The 17,354-nt window shown below is 41.2% G+C and overlaps 2 protein-coding genes across 2 annotated transcripts in view; both read right to left on the reverse strand.

Annotated features, from left to right (window-relative positions):
• The window catches only part of elmod3 (ELMO/CED-12 domain containing 3), a 13,306-nt gene extending 5,858 nt beyond the window's left edge, over positions 1-7,448 (reverse strand). The window contains exons 1-9 of the mRNA XM_034307014.2: positions 7,351-7,448; positions 2,831-3,276; positions 2,351-2,422; positions 2,162-2,224; positions 1,968-2,037; positions 1,794-1,856; positions 1,122-1,210; positions 898-1,021; positions 130-252 (exon numbers count right to left, since the gene is read on the reverse strand). Coding sequence (XP_034162905.2) covers positions 130-252; positions 898-1,021; positions 1,122-1,210; positions 1,794-1,856; positions 1,968-2,037; positions 2,162-2,224; positions 2,351-2,422; positions 2,831-2,866 — 640 coding nt within the window. The 5' untranslated portion in view covers positions 2,867-3,276; positions 7,351-7,448. The remainder of the gene's footprint in view (positions 1-129; positions 253-897; positions 1,022-1,121; positions 1,211-1,793; positions 1,857-1,967; positions 2,038-2,161; positions 2,225-2,350; positions 2,423-2,830; positions 3,277-7,350) is intronic.
• Positions 7,449-10,043: 2,595 nt separating this feature from the next.
• Positions 10,044-16,851, reverse strand: star (steroidogenic acute regulatory protein). Its single transcript, XM_026945824.3, has 7 exons — positions 16,567-16,851; positions 15,194-15,301; positions 14,559-14,686; positions 14,183-14,341; positions 12,984-13,168; positions 12,775-12,868; positions 10,044-11,665 (listed from the first exon to the last, which is right to left on the reverse strand). Exons 1-7 carry the CDS (start codon positions 16,628-16,630, stop codon positions 11,546-11,548), a joined length of 858 nt encoding a protein of 285 aa, XP_026801625.3. The 5' UTR covers positions 16,631-16,851; the 3' UTR covers positions 10,044-11,545.
• Between the last annotated feature and the right edge of the window lie 503 nt (positions 16,852-17,354).

Genomic DNA, 17,354 nt, shown 5'->3' on the forward strand with positions numbered 1-17,354 from the left:
AGAATCGTGATCTAATCTCTTTTAAATAAATATTTGACTAATTAAACAGTCGCTCTTTGCTCCACCCCTTGACACACACGTTTGCCCCGCCCCCTTGGTTTAAGTCCCGCCCCCTTGCCGCCTTCATACCCTGGAAGCCGATGTTCTCCCAGTGCGGCCCGTATCGAGGGCAGTCTGCTTTCGTACACGTCAGTTTGCGGTAGATTGTCTGCAGCACGCGCATGTGCACCGGCTGTGTGTTATCCAGAGTGCCTAAACACACACACACACACACACACACACACACATACACACATACACACATACACACATACACACATACACACTTACTTTAAACACAAATATTTAAGATCTCATGCTCTGCTTTAGTCGCCTAACACAAGTCTAATAAACCATACAAACACACAATACCTCAAACTTTTGGCTAAGTGTCTTCTGTGTCATTTGATATTGAATTCTGGATTCTGATTGGTCAGAAGGTGTTGATTAGTTTTCTATAACAGCAGCTCTGACAGAAGGGCAGGTTGATATTAATGCGTTTGTTCTATTAGGTTATGGTTTCTATAGTAACAGCTCATACACAGGGACGTGTACAGCAGACGCTCCGCTAATAATCAGATTAAAAAGTTTGAAATTGTTGATGTGGTGAAGTTTTCTTTAAAAAGAAATGTAACATTTATGGAAGGAGTCTCCAGTGTCAGCGCTTTGTAACAGTCAGAGGTAAATCTGTAACTTTAACTTTTCCGACATTTAAAAAGTATGACGTGTCGTTCTTTATTAAATATAACGCTGCTGTGGTGTAAGAGGAATAAAACACTACAGAGAGTGCTGTTATAGGAAAATAATCATCGTTAGAGTGGAAGCCATTTTGGATTTTACTGTAAATGTTGCTCTCACACTGCGCGATGGCGAACACCAGGTCTCTCTCCTCCGTCAGCTCCCTGTGTAGGCGTGGCGGCCCAAACAGGAAGTGTGTGACGACGGCCAATCCCGTCCTGCGAACGGTCGGCTGTATGTTCCTCTGGAAATAACGGAAAAAAAGAGATCATATATATACAGGAATAATAACACGCACGCACGCACGCACACACACACACACACACACACACACACTTTCTCACCAGCAGGTCGGCGAGGTCTGTGGTCTGAAAGTGTTGCAGCGCCTCGTTGAAAGAAATCAGAGCTGACGGAACGAGATCTTCTACAGGAACTGCACAGGAAATGACATCACTACTTCACTCAACTTGCTGATCAGACACATCAGTTGGCGTGTGTTGCCATGGAAACATAGACACACACCTCAGAGTTTTATCGCAGACCCACCATCTTGTATTTACGGTTATTCCAGCATGGTTTGAACTATTTAGATTACAACGTTAATTCCTTTAGGAGGAAAAAGGGGCGGAGATTTCTGGACATGTGACACTCTGTTCCACAAAGGAGGCGGAGCTAATTTAATCTCTTTAAAATGACACAAAACTTTAAAGGAAAAACTTTATAATAAGCTTTATAAACTTCCTCTATCAAGTAAACATTAACAAAATTATACATATACTGTATATACATCCTCTTCCGTTTCTATGGCAACAACAACCAGGAAGTAGCCGAGCTACAATTTCTTATTTGGCAAAAAGGTTCTTATTTATAAAATGTAAATAAAACAGAAGAGAAATAAAGCACGAGGCTCAGAGCTCGGTGTGATGATGTAATGCCGTCTCGTAGCCACGGTGACGTAGCACGGCCCGCATCCGGATGAGGTTACCGTGGAGACGAGGTGCGGCAACCGGTCTCACCTGGTTGGATGCTCTCGAGGGCGTCCCATTCCTGCTGCGCACGCTCCAGCTCCGAGTCCACCTCTACACACACACACACACACACACACACACACAATCCTAACCTATGGTATTTTATTCTTATTTTTTTTTATACAGTGTACATTTATATTTATTTAATTTATTTTATTTTACCCTCCGTTTCCGTTTGCTCTCCACCTGAGGCCAGTGACTGTAGAAGGCCATTCTGCTTCAGCACTGAAATCTGAAACACACATCACACACACTGAGCACAGAAAACACACACACATACACACACACACACACACACACACACGAACACACACACTTTGATCTGAGTTGACCTTCTCTCTCTCTCGCTCACTCACCGGGACGGATCTGAGGTACGAGCTGCCGCTGATGCCGCCGTTCTCCTTGATGCCGTTACACATCTGTGGAAGATCATCACAGTAAAGCTCGGAAAACAAACCACACACACACACACACACACACACACACACACACAGATTATAGATGTAAATCATTTCTGTCGAGTGTGTGTTAGACAGAGGTGTTACCAGTGTGTGTGTGGACTGTCCACTGGTCACATCTTCCGTCTGCTTCCATTCCTGCGCAAAACCATTCGAGCTCTGAAACACACATTTAAAACAGACACCTTCTTACTACAAGAAAAAAAAAAAAAAAAAAAAAAAAAGACTGGGGGAGGGGCTACACATGAGCCTGGTTTATGAGGTCACTAAATTACACAGATTTCCACCAATCATGACTGATGTACAAATTATTCAAGCAAAACAACGACATGGTACCTGGAAACTTCTATCCGCAGAACCATAATGTTGAGCTAGCTGTGGCTAGCGTTAGTGGCGGTTGTTTTACGGTAGCGTTAATTTTAAAGCGGGAATCTAACGTTAGAGATATTATGCTAGAACGTTAACATTGGGGCAGATCCAAATTTGCATATTAATATCCTGTATTGTTCATGATGTTCATCTGGACAAATATCATGATATATTTTATAACCGATTTACGATACGGACCTCTGTGTGGACCGCGACTGCGACGTCTCCTTCCATGGCGCGAGTCCTGAGCTACTGTCCCCTCATCATCCCGCATCCCGAGTCCTCGCTCATACTGCTGCCGAGTGAGAGATGTGATGAAATATCTCTGCAGTCTGCACCGCGAGCTCGTCGCTCGGACACGGCCGTGGTGCGAGGAAGCAGTAGAGGACCGCCGCAGGTCCCGGAGCAGTTCTCACAGACGCAGGTCAGTCACACAGTGGCGCGGTTCTCTGATCCCAGGTCAGCGTTCCTCACTGGGTCTTGCCTCGGACGAGCCGAGGTACGGAGTCACGCAGGTCCGGACGGCTGGTGATGAGCGAGACGGAGCTTCGATGCGCCATCAGGGTGCAGACTGACCATGATATCACAGCAGGAACGGCGACGTCAGACAGTCAATCGCCGGAACACCAGAGTCTAAAAACACGCTGAGGGAACAAAGTGCCACTTTAATGCCAATGCCACTGTAACCAGTCAGAACACAGTTCCCAATCAATCAGGACCACAGGCCACACCCGCAAATCCAATGTAACCAATCAGACCACAGTTCTTGCTCCCAGTACTACTATAACCAATCATAGCCGCAGTTCCCAATCAATTTGGACCATATGTCCCGCCCCCAATGCTACTGGGACCAATCAGGACTACAGTTCTTGCCCTCAGTGCCATTGTAACAATCATACATCAGTCCCACTCCCCCAATCCCCACCCACAACATAATCAACCCCACTGCCCCCAACATAATCAACCCCACTGCCCCCAATATAATCAACACCACTGCCCACAACATAATCAACCCCTCAATCCCCAACATAATCAACCCCACTGCCCCCAACATAATCAACCCCACAGCCCCCAATATAATCAACCCCTCAATCCCACAACCCACAACATAATCAACCCCACTGCCCCCAACATAATCAACCCCACTGCCCCCAACATAATCAACCCCTCAATCCCACAACCCACAACATAATCAACCCCACTGCCCACAACATAATCAACCCCACTGCCCCCAACATAATCAACCCCTCAATCCCACAACCCCCAACATTATCAACCCCTCAATCCCACAACCCACAACATAATCAACCCCACTGCCCCCAACATAATCAACCCCACTGCCCCCAACATAATCAACCCCACTGCCCCCAACATAATCAACCCCTCAATCCCACAACCCACAACATAATCAACCCCACTGCCCCCAACATAATCAACCCCTCAATCCCACAACCCCCAACATTATCAACCCCTCAATCCCACAACCCACAACATAATCAACCCCACTGCCCCCAACATAATCAACCCCTCAATCCCACAACCCACAACATAATCAACCCCACTGCCCCCAACATAATCAACCCCTCAATCCCACAACCCACAACATAATCAACCCCACTGCCCCCAACATAAATCAACCCCACAACCCCACAATCCCCAACATAATCAACCCCTCAATCCCACAACCCACAACATAATCAACCCCTCAATCCCACAACCCCCAACATAATCAACCCCACTGCCCACAACATAAATCAACCCCACAACCCCACAATCCCCAACATAATCAACCCCTCAATCCCACAACCCCCAACATTATCAACCCCTCAATCCCACAACACCCAACATAATCAACCCCACAACCCCCAACATAATCAACCCCACAATCCCCACCCCAACATAATCAACCCCACAATCCCCACCCCAACATAATCAACCCCACAATCCCCACCCCAACATAATCAACCCCACTGCCCACAACATAATCAACCCCACTGCCCCCAACATAATCAACCCCTCAATCCCCACCCCAACATAATCAACCCCACTGCCCACAACATAATCAACCCCACTGCCCCCAACATAATCAACCCCTCAACCCCCACCCCAACATAATCAACCCCACAATCTCCAACATAATCAACCCCTCAAACACTGCCCCCAACATAATCAACCCCACAATCACTGCCCCCAACATAATCAACCCCACAATCTCCAACATAATCAACCCCACAATCCCCACCCCAACATAATCAACCCCACTGCCCACAACATAATCAACACCACTGCCCCCCAACATAATCAACCCCTCAATCCCCACCCCAACATAATCAACCCCACAATCCCCACCCCAACATAATCAACCCCACAATCCCCACCCCAACATAATCAACCCCTCAATCCCCACCCCAACATAATCAACCCCACTGCCCACAACATAATCAACCCCACTGCCCCCAACATAATCAACCCCTCAACCCCCACCCCAACATAATCAACCCCACTGCCCACAACATAATCAACCCCACTGCCCCCAACATAATCAACCCCTCAACCCCCACCCCAACATAATCAACCCCACAATCCCCACCCCAACATAATCAACCCCACAATCCCCAACATAATCAACCCCTCAATCCCCACCCCAACATAATCAACCCCTCAATCCCCACCCCAACATAATCAACCCCACAATCCCCACCCCAACATAATCAACCCCACAATCCCCACCCCAACATAATCAACCCCTCAATCCCCAACATAATCAACCCCTCAATCCCCAACATAATCAACCCCACAATCCCCAACATAATCAACCCCTCAATTACTGCCCCCAACATAATCAACACCACTGCCCCCAACATAATCAACCCCTCAATCCCCACCCCAACATAATCAACCCCACAATCCCCACCCCAACATAATCAACCCCACAATCCACAACATAATCAACCCCTCAATCACTGCCCCCAACATAATCAACACCACTGCCCCCAACATAATCAACCCCTCAATCCCCACCCCAACATAATCAACACCACTGCCCCCAACATAATCAACCCCTCAATCCCCACCCCAACATAATCAATCCCACAATCCCCAACATAATCAACCCCTCAATCCCACAACACCCAACATAATCAACCCCTCAATCCCCACCCCAACATAATCAACCCCTCAATCCCCACCCCAACATAATCAACCCCACAATCCCCACCCCAACATAATCAACCCCACAATCCACAACATAATCAACCCCTCAATCACTGCCCCCAACATAATCAACCCCTCAATCCCCACCCCAACATAATCAACACCACTGCCCCCAACATAATCAACCCCTCAATCCCCACCCCAACATAATCAACACCACTGCCCCCAACATAATCAACCCCTCAATCCCCACCCCAACATAATCAACCCCACAATCCCCAACATAATCAACCCCTCAATCTCCACCCCAACATAATCAACCCCACAATCCCCAACATAATCAACCCCACAATCCCCAACATAATCAACCCCACAATCCCCAACATAATCAACCCCACAATCCCCACCCCAAATTCACTGTAGCCAATCAACACCACAGTCCCCGCTTCCTGTTTTGAGTTTGAGACAACAATCTCTGCCCCAAAACCACTACAACCAATCAATCAATCAGTTCCTGCCTCCGATATCACTGCAGGGTAAAAAATCCAGTGCTGAACATAATTCAAACAAACAAACATTATTACATCAACACATCAAGCCAATCCAGTTCAAATATGCAAATACAGACCACACCTCTCCGGGTTAAATATGTAAATATTTAAAATAAAATAAATACAATTCACTCAGGCTACTGAATATCATCTTGTAACATACACACTGTCTAAAAAAATAACCTTATATCATGTATATGCCTCATTATAACCCTAGTGCTGCTCTCTGGAGGGATGACGTCATCTCTCTCCAAACCAAAAAAAAAAAAAAAAAACACACACACACACAGGAACTGATTAAACACCTTCACACTCCTTAACTCCTTTTTTTCTCCACTTTTAGAGTCAGATGCATTGCAGATAGATTTTATTTCCTCACACTGATGAGCAGTTGGTTGGAGGTGACGTCATCGGATGGTTTAAACTTCTCATTAACTCATTAAACACCAAAAACAAACAAACAAACAAACAAAACCCGTTACCTGGATACACAACACAATACCTGCGCGTGCATGCAGTATATATATGGATATATATATATGAATATATATGAATACACATTGCTTTAGCTTGATAATAATAATAATAATAATAATAATAAACAGGTTTATAGTTTTAAGTGTAAATAAACAGAATTATACTTTAACACAGTTTTAGTTTTAGGGTTTGTGTTAATATAAATTATGTACTCTTCTGTTTTGGGGTTTTTTTTATGCATGCAAGTAAACAGGATGCTTTAATTCTCCGCGTGCACATCTTTAAATTACTAAATTAATCTGTGTTTTTATGAGCTTTATAACCTGTCATAAGGTGTGTAATGTTAATACGCATTAAATAACTGGCTGGCAACCAAAATGTGGATTTAGCTAGCTGGCTAAGCTAACAGGCTAACTTTCTGCTTCTGTTACTGTTTTTGGACTGAAATGACATTAACATGTGATTATATTCTCACAAACATTCCTCTCTGACTTCCCACAACACTTAAAAACAAAAAGAAATCGTATTATTTTTTACCTTCTGGTCTTTCTCTCTCTCTCTCTCTCTCTCTCTCTCCTCCAATCTCAGCTTCCCTTCCCCCTTTCCGACGTCAGTGCGATTGCGCAATGCCTCATGGGAACTGGAGTTTTTATAGCGTCAAGCACTTCCGGGATTGGTGAACTTGTAGGCGATAATCTGAAGTACAAATATAAATATATAAATGTGTTTATTTTAATCTCTCTATTAATCACTGCAATAAAAAAACATTAAATAATGTTTCCTAGTGTGTTCTAATGTGTTTCTCAGGGACTCTAATGGCAGTTTAATGGAATGTGGTGTTCTTATGCTACATGCTAACATGCTAATGTAGCTAACAAGAAATATATATATATATATATATATATATATATATATATATATATATATATATATATATATATATATATATAATATCAATATCTTTTCCATAAACACCCAAAACTTCATATATTCGCTTCAAATAACAAATAAACTACAGTTCGTGGGTTAAAATATTAACATCATTGAGTCAAGAGGGAAAAATAATCCAGAATCTGTAATATGATGTGAGTCGAACACGTTATACGCCAGCTCGGATACGTTAAACATCATCATGTCTGAAAGTTTTGAGATTAGAAAGATTCAAACCGTTTATTGTCATGTGCACCGTGAGGAAAACCAAGTTTCCCTGTACAATGAAATTCTTTCTTTGCTGTCCACATTGAATGCCAAGATAAATGCAAACTATGTAAAAAAAATGTAAAAATAAAAACAGACATACACATACATACAAACAAACATAATAAAGTGTAGCTATGTTGCAGAAGTAGAAATATAGATTATATAGATTAACAATATTAGAGTACATGTAGTAACAGTAATGTGTTCACATGTAGCAGTAATATGAAGTATATCTCTATGTGCAATATTGACTTATGTACAAAACAATAACAATAACAATAACAAATACAAAAACAAAAACAATAGTACAGTAGCCTGTAGCAAATTGAGTGCAACTACACAATAACAATAGCAGCTGTCACATTTAACAATGTGCAAATCAAACTGAAGCTACTTGATAAGAAATAGCAGCAGTAACATTTACAGATGTGCAAATTGAGCTGTAGCATTTCAGTCCAGCTATTCTATGAGATATGTGAGACTAGTCTGTGTCCACTGGCTACCTATTTAAAAGTCTAATGGCTGAGGGGAAGAAGGAGTTCCTTAGTCTGGAAGTCCTGCATTTCACACTCTTGTACCTCCGTCCTGAGGGTAGGAGTGTGAACAGTCCGTATTGTGAAAGTATTATAAAAGTAGCGCAGCCAAAGATCCGTCCCAAGATTTATGAAACGGCTTCACACAGAGCCGCAGGCATCGTAACAGAGGATGCCTTGTGTTTTAGCGAGCTAGCTAGGATTAGCTAGCTGGTTCTCGACCATGGGCTTTGTGCTTGTGTGATACGTATGGAATTAACTTTGTGCCAAAAGGAAACTTGAACGTAACTTTTCAAGAAAGGAGCAAAAATATACAATATTCAAGGAGAAACATGGTCTTCAGATAAACAGCGTTCTCTTTGTTAACAGTTTTCTAAGCTTCCTTTTCGCTAATCGTGGTTTATGAAAGCGCTGTCAGAGTTTTCGTTTACGCTCCGCAAGTTTACGTTCTGGCACAAACTTCTTGTGTGGGCGGGGCTTAACAGCGATTTACTCTCATTGGTTAGTGAGATTTGGATTGACAGAACCCTGATATGGAAGTAGAGATGCTCTTGAGCGCTAATCTCGAAAAAATAGTCATATAAGATTACCCAAAGCTCAAATATTAATTACGAACTAATATACTGACTACGTAAGTTAGTACGGAAGTAAGTCAGGAAGCTGCTGATCCTGGAAGTAGAGACTTCAGTGAAGCGTATTTTAGATCCAGCGTTCTGGATACAATTCTTTGTAAAGTTATAGTGTTTGTACTAGCGTTTGTAGTGGAAATTACTCACTTACATACGACTATTTTTTTGGGATGAGCGCTCAGGAGCGTCTCTACTTCCATGTCAGGGATCTGTCGATCCAAATGTCACTAACCAATGAGAGTAAATTGCTGTTAAGCCCCGCCCACACAAGAGATTTGTGCCAAAACTTGCGGAGCGTAAAAACAAAAACTCTGGCAATGCTTTCATAAACTGTGATTAGCGAAAAGGAAGCTTAGAAAACTGTTAGCAAAAAGAACGCTGTTTATTTGAAGACCACGTTAAATTTTTGCCACTGTTTTCAGTTTCAGAGTGTTTTTTCTTCTTTTTCTTTGTATATTGTATAGTTTTGTTCATTTCTTGAAGTTACGTTCAATACTTTAATTTAATTCCAAATTTAATTTAATTCCATATTTATTCCAAATTTAATTCCATAGATAAGATCGCAATAAAACACGAACCAAGCCAACGGTAGCTAACGAGATGACCGTAGCATGCTAGCTAAGAAAATCACAGTCTGGCATTACATGCTAGAATTGTTAGCCTTGTAGCTCTGATGTTAAAATAACGAAGAAAAATGTGGACATTTAGGATTTGGACTTGTTTTTTTTTAAATGAAACTGTTCCTTTATATGTTTTTCCTGAGATTTGAGTAAATTTATATAAGTAGGAAAGACAGACTTTAGACAGAACGACACACTTCCCGCTCTGTCTGAAGGCCTCGTCGCTGTAAAAGTCATCCACTGCAGACAACAGAACTAACAGACGGTTTTATTGCTTATTTATTTTATTTAACAGACATCTTTATTCAGGGTGATGCAGTTACAGAGTCACATACAGGCGCAATAAATACATAACTTTTCTCACAAATACAATAACAGCTTGGAACCAGAAGAGGAATCCTAAACAAACTTCAAATGACTGACGTTTTGGAATTAAAATATACTCAATAAACAATATTACAACATTTATAAAAGAAAAAAAATGGCTCCAACATCAACAACACAAACTTGTTTAAACAGAATTGTCTGCGAATCAACCGAGTCGACTCTGAGTGCTGAATCGACGAGTTCCTTTTCAGGAACCACAGAACCTGTTCAAAAACTGAAGAACCCAGAAATCTAGTAAGGAGGTCTTAGGAAACTAGGAACCTTTTTACAGGAATCCAGGAAGTTTTTCAAGAGCTAGAGGCTGTAGACTTCCATTACGTGTTGGCTAAATTAGCCGTTTGAGAGCACAGGAGCACAGGAACCTTTCCAGGAACCCAGGGACATTTTTAAGAACACAGGTACTTTTTCAGGAAGGAAGGAAGGAAACGTTTCAGGAACACTTTTGGGAACCCCAGAACATTTTCACATATCCAGAAAGATTTTCAGGAACTCTCATAAAAGCCTTGAATCATTTGTAGGAACTAAGGAAGCTTTTAGGATCCCATAAACTTTCTCAGTAGCCAGGAGACTCTTCAAGAACTTGAAGAACACAAGAACTTTTTCAGGATCCTATGATTTTTTCAGAAACCTTGGGACTTTTACAGCAATCGTGGAACCTTTAGGAATCTTTAGGAATCTAGGAACCTTTTCAGGAACCACAGAACCTGTTCAAGAACTCAGGAGCCCTGGAATCGTTTAATGAACTCAGAGCCTGTTTAGGAACACAGGAACCTTTTTTCAGGAACTATTTTTTTAGTTTCTTCTTCAGAGTTGGTACTTATGGTACTGGTGCACTATTGTGGGCGGGGCTTTCTCTATGTAATGTTGCTGATTGGTCAGAACACAAGCTCCACAAACTCTCTAACACTGTCCAACCCTCTGTCTAACTCTCTAAATGACATTTTTACTAATATTAGATAATTGCGCTAAAAGTTAAATAATCTAGAGGCCGTAAACTTCCATTACTTGTTGGTTAAATTAGCCATTTGAGCCCTTTGGTTCCAAGCTGTTCCATTAAAAAAAATGCAGTAGGAATTAGTAAAAATTTTTGAAATAAATAAATGTCGGAATGTTGGACTTCCTGTTTATTAGCAGCTGAAGAAAACGGAGTTTGGATTAACTGTAAAGTCGGGTGCTGTATGTGAGCGTTATGCGTTAGCTGTTAAATCAGAGCGGATATAAAACTCCAGCTCCATCATCTCTTACACTAGACTTGTGATGTCAGAATCGGTGATGTTATGAGTGGGAGGAGTTTAAACCATAATAAGAGTTTGCTGTGTGTGTGTGTGCTTCTGTGTGTGTGTGTGTGTGTTTATGTATGATGTCAGCAGGCCATCGTCGCCTCCATGCCTCTGTTGTTAGCCATTCTGTCTCGCAGATGATTAGCAAAATCCACCTGAGTCTGAGACAGAACTCGGTTTATCACTGCTTTGGGAATCCAGCCCTGAAAAACAGAGTAAAAATATACATTACACACTCTCATAAATCTCCAAAACCTGGTTTATAACACGCCCTCCCTCGTCAACTTCCCATTCCACCTCGGAAGTGTGTAGTAACTACTCAACCAAAACTTCTGGACTTCTGGAAATGTCAAGAAATGTTTATACACAGCCATGTTAGACATATTTCCACTGCAGGAACCATTTAATGAAGAAAATTAACCTTTTCAAGGATACCCTTAGGAACATAGGTACTTTTAGGAAGGTAGGAACCTTTTCAGGAACCGAGAAGGATTCTCAGAAACACAGGAACCTGAGAAGGATTCTCAGAAACACAGGAACCTTTCAAGAACTGAGAAGGATTCTCAGAAACACGGGAACTTTTTCAGGAACCAAGTGAGCTTTTAAGGTACCCAAAATTTTCTCAGTTAGGAACTTTTTTCACACTCTAAAAAAACCCTGGGATATTTTTGGGAGCACAGGAACCTTTTCAGGAACCCAGGGACATTTTTAAGAGCACAGGTACCTTTTCAGGAAGGAAGGAAATGTTTCAGGAACACTTTTGAGAACCCCAGAACGTTTTCAATTACTTAGAAGGATTTTCAGGAACTCTTATAAAAGCTAAGAATAATTTGTAGGAACTAAGGAACCTTTTAGGATCCCAAAAACCTTCTCAGTAACCAGGAGACTCTTCAAGAACTTGAAGATCACAAGAACTTTTTCAGGATCATAGGATTTTTTCAGAAACCTTGGGACTTTTACAGCAATCCTGGAACCTTTTCAGGAACCACAGAACCTGTTCAAGAACTCAGGAGCCCTGGAATCGTTTAATGAACTCAGAGCCTGTTTAGGAACACAGGAACCTTTTTTCAGGAACTATTTTTAGTTTCTTCGTCAGAGTTGGTACTTATGGTACTGGTGCACTATTATGGGCGGGGCTTTCTCTATGTAATGTTGCTGATTGGTCAGAATACAAGCTCCACAAACTCTCTAACACTGTCCAACACTCTCTCTAACTCTCTAAACGACATTTTTACTAATATTAAATAATTACGCTAAATTAACGTAGCATGAGTTACATGTGGAAAGTTGAATAAATCTCGTACAGTCGTACCTTCAGGTCTAAACTGAGTAACCAGGTGAACTTTGTCTTGTTGGGATCGTTGGCGCTCGGCCTCATCACGATGCACGTCGGCCCGTTCTCCGCTCTGATGGAGTCGACGCAAACAGCGAAATTAGCGGATGTTACATCACTTCCTGGATACAGTTTATACAAAAGCGTTTTGTAGGTATTAGAAGTTTAAGTTTGATTTTTAAACTCACCGGACGAAGCCCTTCTGCTCAGGCATGCTGGGATGTTGGGTCGACATCCCGGCCAGGAAGCAGGTCGAGCCTCTGCGTTTAGCACAGCGCACGCTAACAAAATCCCTCGGACCCACCACGTTCCCCGGGGTCTCCCCGGAAACCTCATGGGTCACCATGGTGTCCTGATTGATCTTCTGTAGGATCTGAGAAACACGGAGATCTTCTATTAACATCTCAACAGCATTAACATACAGTAGAGTCGTATAAATGTTGTCTGTATACCTAACTAGCTTAGTCCTGGTTGCTACTTGCTAAGCTATTTAGCTAGCTGCTATGCTCTGAAATGCCCAATCAGTTCACTTCCTGTAAACACTAATCATTAATATTAATTTATTTATCATGTACTGAATAATTTTCTAACTTACTATGACAGCTAGTGCGCTTGCTAACCATTAGCATGCATACAACTTAGCTACGCTAGGACACATGAGCTCCCTGTCTATGCTAAATGCTTCACTAGTGACAGAATAACTTAGCAAAGCCAATTCACATCTTATATTCACTATATTTATTAATGTCTTGCTAAATGATATTCCAGCAATGCTAAATTAGGTCATGCTAGCTTTTTTCACGTGGATGTAACTAGCATGACTGCTTATCCGATAAAGTAGCGCTTTGGTTATTTAGCTAGCTGCTATGCTAGGAAATGACGACTCCATGTCTAGAATCAGCGTTGAATTAATTACAGAACTTTAACTACATTAACTTCATAGCGTTAAAAGAAAATAAATTAAGAAGCAAAGTTTTTATACCAAAGAGGAATTCTGACATTTGTGCTTTCTTTAAAAAAAAAAACAAAAAAAAAAGAAAAGCAATTTTTAGAAAAAAATTCACAAAATAAGTTTTGAATGTTAGAAGTGATTGAAATGAGAATTATTTTACAATTTGATTTGTATATTTATTTTTTGCTTATTATGAATTTCTTTGCAAGCTTTGTGAGTCGATTCTGATTCAGATTCAGTGTTCTGGGAATCATTTGACAATTGACTCAGTCGACTCCCAGAATGATTCAGTTGATGGACATAATGAGTGCTTGGTGATTTAGACATGCACTGACATTCCTAAGAGGCTAAACTGGAGATGTCCTCTTTATCTCGTAGATCTAATGAAGCGAAGATTAGACACGGAAGATTGGACTCATGGAATCTTCTTCTCACCTTGACTTGTTTGACATTGGGGTTCCACTCGCCCATGCTCTCCATGTTCTCCACCAGCTCCTCATACAGATCATCAGGCTGCTGGTCCAGAACCACCTCCAGCCTGAAGACCTTGCCGACGTCTGGAAGAACTTTACTGAGCACTTTATCTCCCGTCGACTGTGTGAGAGGAAAAACAAATCAGACCTCGAGATTAGATCTGAAGCTCAAACCCAAGCTGAAATGTTTTGGCTTTTCTACTTTCTAGGTCCTGTGATGTTGAGAGTTAGAGTTTGATGATAAGAAAACGCACGAGACACCACAAATGGAGAAAATTAGCATAAAACGTGTATGCTCACACACACACACACACACACAAATGCACACACACACTCACTGTCTCGATCTCGGTTTGCCAGCCATCTGGGTCGCTGAGGATGCTGATGGACTTCTGTAGTGCCTCTTGACCCTGTTGCACGTAACCCTGCTCCGATTCACTCAGAGTCTCCTCCTCGATCCTGCTGCCTACACACACACACACACACACACACACACACACGGTTTTCAAGGATGCACAATGACCAAGAATGAATTGCACCATCATTCCCAGATAAGTGAGTCCAGCCAGTGAGAGCTCTCTCTCACACACACACCTGCCTAGACACACACACACACACACACACACACACACTCACACACACACACACATACACACACTGTTCTGAAGGACACACAACAATAATACAGCTCTATTGGTACTCTCTAAGAAAAAAATAGGTTAAATCTAGATCTAGAACCCTTTTGGATTATTGGTTTGTTCTTCTAAGTTCCTGTGGAGATCCCTACATCAGAAAGAACCCAAAGAATCCTTGAAGAACCCTTAAAGAACCCTTGAAGAACCCTTGAAGAACCCTTGGAGGTTTTTAAATAAGATTGTTTATTTTCACATATGCACAAACCTCAGTTTACATCTAAGCTGCATTTGAGGATGCTTTTGATGAATGTACTTTTCGTGTGTGTGTGTGTTCTCACAGAGCAGCGAGCTCCTGCGGCGGATGTTTCTGACCCACATGCTTGGTCCAGGGCCGGACAGTTTGCTCAGCTCGTGGTGGATGGCCATCATGGCGTTTTTCCTCAAACCTGCAAACACACAGCAAAGATTTTATTACATGGATATCAATTGTACCTCTGTGTGTGTGTGTGTGTGTGTGTGTGTGTATATATATGTGTGTGTGTGTGTGTGTGTGCGTGTGTGTGTTTAGTTATGGTTCTCTGTTCTTTCTATGAATACTGTCACATTAGTTTCTCTTCTCTCATTTTTGCACTTAGTGTTGTTCAATTCTATACAGTTTTGAGTCGACTCTGATTCAGATTCATAATGCTGAGAATCAACTGAATCAATTGACTCTTTTACAGATTCAACACAGTTGATTTCCAGTTTCTGAATCTTAACCAACATCAACTCCAAAATGTCTAGAAAGTGTGGAATTTAACATCACTAACTGTTCAGTTGATTCCCAACACTATAAAAATCGAATCAGAGTCAACTGATTCAGATTCAGAGTGTCAGGAATCAGTTGAATTGTCTCTCTGAATCGTCTCTCTTCCCAGCACTCTGAATCTGAATCTTAATCAACATCGACTCCAAAATGTTCAGAATGAGTGGAATTGAACAACATTATTCACTCACTTGATTCCTAACACTTTGAATCTGAATCAGAGTCAATTGATTCAGATTCAGAGTGCTGGGAATCAGTTGAGTGAAAGCCACATGGTGCTGTATATATATATATATATATTTTTTCAATGAAACACATATTTTAATCTCAGAAACAGCTGCACAGATGTGCAAATTTTTTTATATTTCTTTTACACAATTGGAAAATTTACATTTGAATGGCAAAAGGGGAAAATTTTGACTACTAAATTGAAAATTTCAATTTACAATTTATCTACAAAGAAAAAAAATATACTTTAAAAGGCCAATTTAAAGCATAAGGCGAAATTAACAGAAATATATTTTGAAAAGACATTTGGCATCAAACTTTTATGCTTATATAATTTTAATAATATCCTAAAACGCACTATTTGATCAACGTTAAATGTCGAGTTGCTATAAATTAAATGTTCTAAGGGTGCACAAACTTTTGCTTACCATTATATAATGTCTATATATTTTTTTTTAATTAGTTTTTGTGCATTTGTTGTAGATTCGTGTTTCTGTATAAGTGTGATGTGTCCTTGGTGAATAAGTAGTGTCTCTACAAATGTTATGATTAAATAATGATTAATTACTGACTAATTACTGATTAATTACTGGAGTTTATCAGATATCGTGATATATGAAGATCTGTGAAATCGGATTAAACACCTGGAAGGAAATAAAATGAAATCATGGTTCTTACCCGTCATGTTCCTCATGTGTCTGTAGGAAATGCCAGCGCACAGTTTAAAAGTCGCAGGTAGCATCGTGTCTCTTTCTGAATCACTGAATCACTGAATCACTGAATCGTATCTCTGTGTCTGTGGACCCCAGCGTCCCTCACGCTCTTTATATACGCTGGATGAGACGAGGCCACGGGCGTGTCAGCTCACAGATAAACGCGCTGGAGCGGAGGTGGCCTTGAGAGTCAAGGATGAGCATTGAACACGTTGAGCCTGTCTTTTTTACACGCCGTAAACACGCTGTCTCAGATAACAGAACACGGCCCACGGAGAGAGAGAGAGAGAGAGAGAGAGTGAGAGAGAGAGAACACGGAAATGCAACTCTGACTTTATTTTAATTAATAATAAAGTAAACAGGAGCAGGAAGTGAGCTGCTTTCCACAAGCACATATGTTCTGAATCACCAGGACACGAGGTCAAGTTTTTCCTCTGATGTGTGTGGGATTACGTCACGGTGTCATTTTCACTGTTCCGGTTACTGAGCATCAGTCATAATAAAAACAAAATTCAAAATAATTCTTCTTCAAAAAGCTCATAGACGTGTTGTAGTTTTTTTTAAGGGTCACTTTGATCGTGAGAGGAACAAAGCGGAAAAATTATTAATAAAATATTTGTGACTTTAGCCTTGTACTTGTACAGTTGGAAAGCGTTACTCCATTTTACAATTAAAAACTAAAATGTGAACAAGTTTGAAATGAAATGTGGGTGTTATGTCTACAAAACAACAACCAGAAATATATATTTTGAA

This window comes from Pangasianodon hypophthalmus, chromosome 8 (genome assembly GCF_027358585.1).
Source record: "Pangasianodon hypophthalmus isolate fPanHyp1 chromosome 8, fPanHyp1.pri, whole genome shotgun sequence".
NCBI classification, from domain to species: Eukaryota; Metazoa; Chordata; class Actinopteri; order Siluriformes; family Pangasiidae; genus Pangasianodon; species Pangasianodon hypophthalmus.

What these genes read in the sequence shown, in the direction of transcription:
- star (XM_026945824.3), bottom strand. Translation starts at nt 16,630, where the DNA reads ATGCTACCTGCGACTTTTAAACTGTGCGCTGGCATTTCCTACAGACAC. An exon ending in ACACATGAGGAACATGACGG is followed by an intron (nt 15,302 to 16,566) that starts GTAAGAACCATG and finishes GTGTGTTTGCAG; the next exon opens with GTTTGAGGAAAAACGCCATG. An exon ending in GAGCAGAAGGGCTTCGTCCG is followed by an intron (nt 12,869 to 12,983) that starts GTGAGTTTAAAA and finishes CGACTCCATCAG; the next exon opens with AGCGGAGAACGGGCCGACGT.